An 8,935-nucleotide genomic window follows, 5' to 3' on the forward strand; every position below is an offset into this window, starting at 1 on the left:
GACAATCATTAATGAAGTTTGTGGGTTGTTGATGTTTATGTGTAACGTCTCATTTTTACAAATGGAACTTTGAATCAGATCAAAACATGATTTTTGTTTAAGAACACACATCGTTCAACAACACACATACACATGATTTTTGTTCAAGAACACACACATCGATTTTCAGATCTTCAGATATATTCATTCGATTTTCAAATCTTCATATATCTTTATTCATTTTTTCAAGAATACATACCCAGATCTTATTTGTGTGTGTGTTATTATGTTTATTATCTAAAAATCAAAATATGAAAAGATGAACACGAACATAGAAAAAGATGAACACGAACACACACTAAAAAAGATAAACATGAACACACACTCATAAATCTTTGATTTCCTTTCTTGATATTAAGTTTTCTCTGTAAAAATCGAATATAAAATCGTTTTTGGGGTTTTATTCTTAAAAAAACTGAAGCTTTGGTCAAGAAATCGGTTCAGATTTGCTTATAAATCCATTATTAAGAAAAAACGTTTATTCCAAAATATATTTATCGAAAATCAGAGTAATATAATAAATGTGGAATCCTCAATACTGTTGATGTCTTGATAAGTGTGTACAGTCATGCCTCCGCCTTCCCACAATTAAGGATATGTAAGGTCGAACCTTATAATATGATGATGTTTGAAACTGATCACTCAGCGTCAGCGTATGACTCAGCGTCAGCATCAGCGTATTAATTGCTCAGTGTATAGTTTCATATTCACAATTTTGGAACAGATTTTGTACTTATCTAGTTTCCATAGTTTTCGTCTATTAGTTAGTTGGTATATCCCTGATTTGTAGGGATTGCCTAGATTAGTTCTATATAGTCTTTTGTACAAGTTTGTAAAAGGTGCATCTTTCACAAACCCTAATAGCCGTTTTGTGCATTCGATAATCTCTTTGTGAGATTATCATTCTTAGTGAAAGTTTATCTTTGTGAATCCTCGTTGTTCTTGTTTATAGTCATTGTTTGATCTTAGGAACTTTCAATTGGTATCAGAGCAGTGTTCTCTTATCAAGCAAATGGCTTCATCGTCTTCTTCTTTAAATTCATAAAATTATTCTTCTGCTAAAATTCCTCCATTTGATGAAACCAATTTTGCTATGTGGAAAATTAAAGCTCTCTATGCATTAGAATCTGTAGATGAAGACATGTTGGACATCGTCAATGATGGTCCATATGTTCCGATGTATCAGACCTTGAAAAACAATGCTCCTGATGGTGACATGAAGAAGACACCTAGGGAGAACTGGACAACAGATGATAAAAGAAAGAATGGTCTAGATGTACGTGTTAGGGCTGCAATCAGCTATGCTTTGCCATATAATATCTTTGGGCTGGTTCAGAACTGCATCTCAGCAAAAGAAATGATGGACACACTGACTTTATCTTTTGAAGGCACTGAGGAAGTCAGGGCCACTCAGATAAATGATCTAAACAAAAGGTATGAACATTTCTTTGCAAAGAAAGGTGAAACCCTGACTCAAACCTTCAACAGGTTTAATACTCTTGTTAATGATCTGCGGAGACTAGATTAGTTGAAGCATCGAACTATTCTAGTGCAGAAGTTTTTGGATTCTCTGGGTGCAGGTTGGGAGAATCATGTTGATGTGCTGAAAAATAGTGAGAAGATCAGCACAATGGATCTACAAAGTCTTTATGGAAACCTTCGATACTATGAGGAATCCAAGCTCTAGAGAAAGGAGCTGATGAAGGATGCTCAGCGTGAGTCATCAGTGGCATTATTTTCAAACAAAAAGCAAGTGTTAGAGTCAGACACTGAAAACCATTCAGACACTGATTCTTCTAAAAGTGAGACTGATGATATGGAAAAGGTAGTTGCTAGTGTTGCTTTCATTGTGAAGACTTTTGAGAAATCAGGCCGTAATTTCTCAAAGTTTCAGAAGAGGATGGATGGGAAATCTTCTAAAAGGTTAGACGCCGACAAGAAACATGTTACCGAAAAGAAAGGCAAAGCTCAGTGCTTTAACTGTGGTAGCACTGATCATTTTGCAAAAGAATGCAAGCAAAGAAGAACCCAAAGCTCGGAGGAATACTATAAGCAGAAGTACAACAAGTTGGTTGAGAAGCTGAAAGCAGAGAACTTGGAACATAAAGTTCTTGTCGCTGAGGAAGAAAAATGGAAGACTGATGAGGAGTCATCAGATGATGAAGTTAAATGTCTGATGGCTAAGATAGAAGATTCTAATGAATGTGAAGTCAACAAAAGTTTGTTTGATGCTGATATGTCTAATGCAGTTGAAACCTCCAAGAAGCACAACACTGATTCCCCTTCAATGTATCAGGTTCAAAATTTTGTTTCCTATTCAATGAATGAAAAAATCAAAATTTTTGAGTATTTGGGTGTTCTTAATTCTAAGAAGAATCAAATCATAAGGGATATGCAGAATGAAATTGATCTTCTTAATTCTAAGAAGAATCAAATCATAAGGGATATGCAGAATCAAATTGATCTTCTTAAAACTGAACTATCCTTGAAAAATAACATTATTGACACTACTCAGGAAAATCTAAGAGTTACTAGTTTATCAAATTCCTCGCTATCTACTAAAATTGATAAAGTTAAAGACCTCTTGAACAAAGAACAAACTGTGCTACAACTTTGGGCTAAATCTCACAAAAATGCTAATTATGTCATTTCTGCTTAAATATCTCATTCATGTGAGAAAATTCTTGGGGGAAATTTTGCTGAAGCTGAAAAGGTTTTTAAATTTCAAGAAAAAGAATCTGAATTTTATTCCATGAATGAATTGAAAGATAGTTTCAAAAACAAATTTATCAGCAACACTTTTGTTAATCAGAGTCTCATTGATGAATACTGTGTTACTGATTCTAATGGTGTTACTAAGTGTGATATTGAAATTACCGGAGTTGATCCTACTTCTTACCCTACACATCTTGAGAGACCAACTCCTCTCACTGAAAATATTATGGCATTTCCTATCTCAAATGGAGTATTTCATGTTGTTCATGAACAACTTAAACATTATACTGATTGCAGTGTTTCAGTGCAAAAGTCTAAATCTGATACTGATGTCAGCTCCTCATCCATCACTGATCATAGTTCTTCTGACATTGAATTCAGTTGTAATTCAATGTCAAACAAAAGGACTCAAAGTTCACTTGGTGGATCTTAAAAATCCAAATGTGTTAAATCTAGAAATCTGCTCACCAAGAAAAACTTTGGTGCTAGAGTTTGTTACAGATGTGGTAATACCTCTCAAAAGATCAGTGAATGCAAGTTTGATAAAACATCTCTAAGAGCTGACAACATCAGAGTTAGAAATGAAAGATGGGCTCTTAAATCAAATTCTTTGAACTGTCTTCCTATAGAGTGCTATAATATTATGTCAAATAACTTTGTGAATGACCCATTTTACAATGGGTCAGTGTGTTCTAACTAGTTTCTCAACACTGTAGGGTCAAGATCATCTTTGGTGCTTAGACAATGCTTGCTCAAGACATATAACAGGATCCAAGTCTCTCCTGGAAGACTATGTCAAGAAAACTGGTCGTGCAGTAACATACAAAGATAATGGAAAGGGGTTTACTAAAGGATATGGGAACATCAAGTGCAATAATGTGGTATTTCAGAATGTTTCATTAAGGGCTCAAACACAATCTTATCTCAATCAGCCAATTGTGTGATGCTGATTATGAAGTTCATTTTACAAAGAAGGAAGGAAGAGTCATCAAAACTGACAAGAACATTGTACTCTCAGCAAGTTGAAAAGATGATATATATGTTCTTGACATGTTCTCAAGTGACAAGGCACTGATGCAATGTTTCTTTACCAAGTCTCAAACCAATCTCAGCTGGATTTGGCACAAAAGGTTCTCTCATTTGAACTTTAAGAATCTATGTAAAATATCCAATCAAGATCTAGTTAGAGGTCTCCTAAAATTCAGCTTTGTCAAAGACAAGATGTGCTCAGCGTGTGAACAAGGAAAGCAAACCCAGTCATCATTCAAACCCAAGTCATGTTCTAGCATATTTGTTCCTCTTTATTTACTACACATGGACTTGTTTGGACCTATTCCCGTTCATTCCCAAGGAGGAAATAAGTATACGCTGGTGGTTGTGGATGAGTTTACCCGATTTACATGGATGGCTTTCTTGAAGAAGAAAGGTCAAGCTGTATAGGAAATTATCTCACCGATTCGAGAAAACGAGACGCTGACTGGTCTCAAAGTTAAGCAGCTAAGGAGTGATCATGGAACTGAGTTCCGGAATTCGAATCTTGAAGACTTTTGTGATTTTAAAGGTATTGGGCAGAACTTTTCAGCTCTTCGCACGCCTCAACAAAACGGAGTTGCTGAACGAAGAAAAATCGAACACTGATTGAGGCAGGAAGGACCTTAATGATTCATGCTAGTCTTCCTATGTTGTTTTGGGCTGAAGCTGTTAATACAACATGTTATACTCAGAATCGCTCTCTAATTCACAGGGTTCACAAGAAGACACCATATGAGATGCTGAAAGGTCGAAAACCGGACTTATCCTTCTTTCACGTGTTTGGATGCATTTGTTATATTCTTAATCAGTTCTACCCTAGATCAAAATTTGAGCCTAAGGCTGACAAAGGTATTTTTGTTGGATATTCATCTATTTCAAAGGCTTTTCGTGTTTTTCATGTGAATAGGCAATGCATTGAGGAATCCATTCATGTAAAGTTTGATGAAGAATCCTACACTGATGAAAAAGTAGCTCATTCCCCTTCTATTTTTCAAGAGCTTCTCTCCTGTCCATCTGATGAAGTCTCACATACTGAAGAAGAAGCTGTCATTCCTGATCCTATCATTCCAGACCCAAGTCCTGTCAATCAAGGCAGTGCGATCAACACAACAACTTTTTTATCAGATTCTGATGAAACCCTTGAATCTGAAGACTCTCTTGTAACTAATGTTCCTTTCATTGATAACTCTTCAGTGTCAAATTCATTTGAATCAGCTCCAAAACATCGAGATCACTCTGTTGATCAAATTATTGGAAATCTTCATGATGGTGTCCAAACCAGATCTTGTGTATCTAATAATTTTTGCATGTATGTTAACTTTGTTTCAATGATCTTACCTGACAAGATACACTCAGCACTTCAACACGCTGATTGGATTAAAGCCATGCAAGACGAGTTGAATGAGTTCAAAAGGCACAAGGTTTGGACTCTTGTTCCCAGACCATCAAGAGAGACCATCACAGGAACACGCTGGGTGTATCGAAACAAGGTTGATAAAGATGGTGTTATTACTCGGAACAAAGGAAGACTTGTTTCTCAAGGGTTCACTCAAATTGAATCTATTGATTACGGGGAGACTTTTTCTCCAGTTGCCCGCATTGAAGAAATCAGATTGTTCCTTGCATATGCTTCATACATGAATTTCATTGTCTACCAGATGGATGTCAAAACAGCATTTCTTCATGGTGTGTTAGAAGAAGAAGTATTTCTCAAACAACCCCCAGGCTTCGAAGACAAAGAGCACCCTGACTATGTGTACAGACTAGATAAAGCTGTATATGGACTGAAGCAAGCTCCCAGGGCATGGTATGAGACGCTGAAATCATATCTCCTTGAAAATGGCTACAGAAGAGGAGAAATTGATAATACACTGTTCATAAAAAACAAAGGCTCAGACATGATTCTTGTTCAAATCTATGTCGATGATATCATCTTTGGCTCTCCAAATGAGAAGCTGAGCAAGGAATTCACTGAGATCATGTCTCAAAGGTTTGAGATGAGCATGATGGGGAAGATGACCTTTTTCTTAGGTCTTGAGGTTCAACAACAAAAATCAGGTATCTCAATTTGTCAAAGTAAATATATTGCTGACATGATTGTTAAGTACTCTCTCAGCGACTGCAAACCGGCCTCTACTCCGGTGTCCAAGACTGATAAGTTACACGTTGATCCCACCGGCACTGATGTTGATCACTCTCTTTATCGAGGAATGATTGGATCTCTTCTCTACCTCACTGCAAGTCGCCCTGATATCATGTTTGGAACCGTTCTCTGTGGTAGATTTCAAGCTAATCCCAAGGAGTCTCATCTCATTGCAATTAAACGCATTTTTCGATACCTAAAGGGCACTCAGAACTTGGGATTGTGGTACCCTCGTGACTCAGCACTTGAACTCTTTGGATACACTGATTCTGACTATGCAGGATGCAACTTAGACAAGAAGAGCACGCCAGGTGGATGTCATTTCCTTGGAAATCGACTAATCATATGGTCTAGCAAGAAGCAAACCTCAGTAGCTATCTCCACTGCAGAAGCTGAGTATGTTGCAGCTAGGAGATGTTATGCTCAACTCTTATGGATTCAGAATCAGCTTTTAGACTATGGGCTTAAATTCACAAAGACTCCTATATACTATGATAACACCAGTGCCATTCAGATCACACAAAATCCTATTCAGCACTCAAAGCCAAAGCATATCGAGATCAGACATCACTTCATCAGAGACAATGTTGAGAAGGGCAAGGTTGTTCTAGAACATGTCAAGACTTCAGATCAACTAGCTAATATTTTCACCAAGGCCCTGGATACTCAAACTACTGCTCACATTATTGGAGAACTTGGAATGATCACTCTGGATTAAAAAAAAGTTTTACTAATGTTTGCTATTGTCATATAAACTGATGTGTTTTTTGCTGATAATGATGTGTTGATGATGTTTACCATGCTGAGTACCTTGTATGATCTCTTATCTCTATCTCTTCTACAAATCCTCTAAACTAAAGTTGAATGATTCACTGTATTAAACCATACACTGATAACAACTTGAAACTCTTTTCCGATGGTTAGACAAAACACCAAGATCTATCACACGCAACTATCCCTTCTTACCAATCTCACACTGATTCTGTGATTGAGTGTGACAAAACACATGCTGATGAGAGTCTAACAGTCTTTGCCGATGGTTAGACCAAAACACCAAGGTCTATCACATGCAATAATCCTCTCTTCACCTTTTTCTCACTCAGTGTCTAATGATTCAGTAAGAAGCACCACTCACTGATAAAGACTCAACACTCTATGTCGATGGTTAGATAATTAAACCAGTATCTATCACACGCATCAACCACCTTGCTAACCTTAAACAAGCAAGTTGTACTTTGAATTGACGACATATTATCTTTCAGCATGTAACTTTTAGTGACACTGATCTCAGTGCTTACGTAGACACTGATTGTCGTTTCCTCTTCAGTACAACGGCTTAATTTTTTTCCAATGGCTATTTTTTCGGATTTGACAGTTTGTTAAGATACACAGTCATTTTCGAAAAAGATAATCATTACCTTTTTAAAACCGTTTAATCCCATATTTAAACCTCATTCCCCACCTCTCTCCCAAACTTTTCTCCTACAATTCAATTTTCCTTCTCTTTTCTTCAAAACCCTAGAATCCAAACTCTCTTCAATGGCGGCATCACTGTTTACTTTCTCCTCTACCTCAAGAAGAGTCATCCTAGCTCCAAACTCTCCTCCTCAAGAAGAGTCATACCGAATGTATCAGGATGATCCACTGGCCAATGACATCGGCATCTCTGATCGGATGCGAGAATGGATCGCGAATCCATATACTGTTCCTTCACTAAACGCTGACACTGACGAAGGAGCTACTGATAACGACAAAATTAATGTTGAAATACAAGCTGAAATACAAGAAGGTGGTCATATCTCCCCTCAACTTTCTCATCATACCATTTCTATCACTGAAAGGGTTCATTCAGCTCATGGGGAGTCATTTGCTCAGGGGGAGCAACCATCTTAGGGGGAGCAACCTTCTCAGGGGGAGCAGCATCGATCACAAGATATTCCAGGTACTCAGCTCATTCAAATTCCGGTCTCAGCGTTTAATGAGCTTCATACACTGACTCGAGATATGAGTCAGCTTCTTCTACGTATTGAGGCTGATATCAATCAATTGAAGGGAGTTATTCTGTCAACTCCTTCCCCTGGCCCAAATGATGATGATGATCAAAAAGGGGGAGAAACTGATTCTGTTGATAGAACCTGTGAGCATGGATCTAGGGGGAACATTGTAAAATAGACCGAGCCACCACAGCCTGAGCATGAGTCTGAGAGACTAGTAGAAACTGAAAAGCCTACTGAAGAATGTGAACATGATGATGAAGATGAACATGATGATGAGTGTCAGATGCTGGACATGAACTTCATAGATCCCACTGTGCCAGTTCAAGGTGAAAACTCAGATGTAGTTAGTGAGGATCTTGTTCCTTTATCTCGAAAGCGAAAGTCAGCAGATACTGAATCATCTGATTCACATGGTGACACTTCTCCTCCTAGCAAGAAACATGAGTCCATTGTTAGCATATCAAATCTGGCAGCTGAATGGAATATGACCCCTGATCAAGTTAAGCAAATCCTTGATGAAGCCAATAAAGCTCAGCTTCTAAAGAATATTTTTCAAGCTGATGAATCCCTCATTCAGCACAAACTTCAGGCAATGGGATCCTTTGAAGCTCAAATGCAAAGGTTTCAAGAATATCAGTCCAAAACTAAATCTTCACAGCCTCCTTCCAGTAGCAATTAGTCAAAGACTGATAGTGTTCTTGACAGGATCGATCGCAAAAGGTTTCAAGATGTTTTCAAATGAAGACTAAGCAATGATAAGATCATCAAAGTTAAAACCTCAAATCCTTGTGACGAGAAAATCCTTACTTTGTTGATCACTTGTTAAGGTCCTCAACATCCGTACACTAAAGTTATAAAGAGAGATGAGATGATTAGATACAGGTACTCTGAATGGATGGAATTGCTCGAGTTGTCATCCAAGCAAACTTCAGATCTTTCTTCAGAACTGACCTATGCTCTTCACTTACTGATCAAGAAAGTTCAACGTATTGATCTTGTTCCTACAGAG

At 37.5% G+C, this 8,935-nt stretch overlaps 1 protein-coding gene across 1 annotated transcript; it reads left to right on the top strand.

Moving 5' to 3' along the window:
* The first annotated feature begins 1,132 nt into the window (after positions 1-1,132).
* On the top strand, positions 1,133-1,567 carry LOC145029967 (uncharacterized). The gene has a single exon (XM_078978412.1). The coding sequence runs from the start codon at positions 1,133-1,135 to the stop codon at positions 1,565-1,567; it is 435 nt and encodes a 144-aa protein (XP_078834538.1).
* Positions 1,568-8,935: the final 7,368 nt, after the last annotated feature.

The sequence above is a fragment of the Lactuca saligna genome, chromosome 2 (assembly GCF_052625555.1).
Source record: "Lactuca saligna cultivar CGN05327 chromosome 2, ASM5262555v1, whole genome shotgun sequence".
NCBI classification, from domain to species: Eukaryota; Viridiplantae; Streptophyta; class Magnoliopsida; order Asterales; family Asteraceae; genus Lactuca; species Lactuca saligna.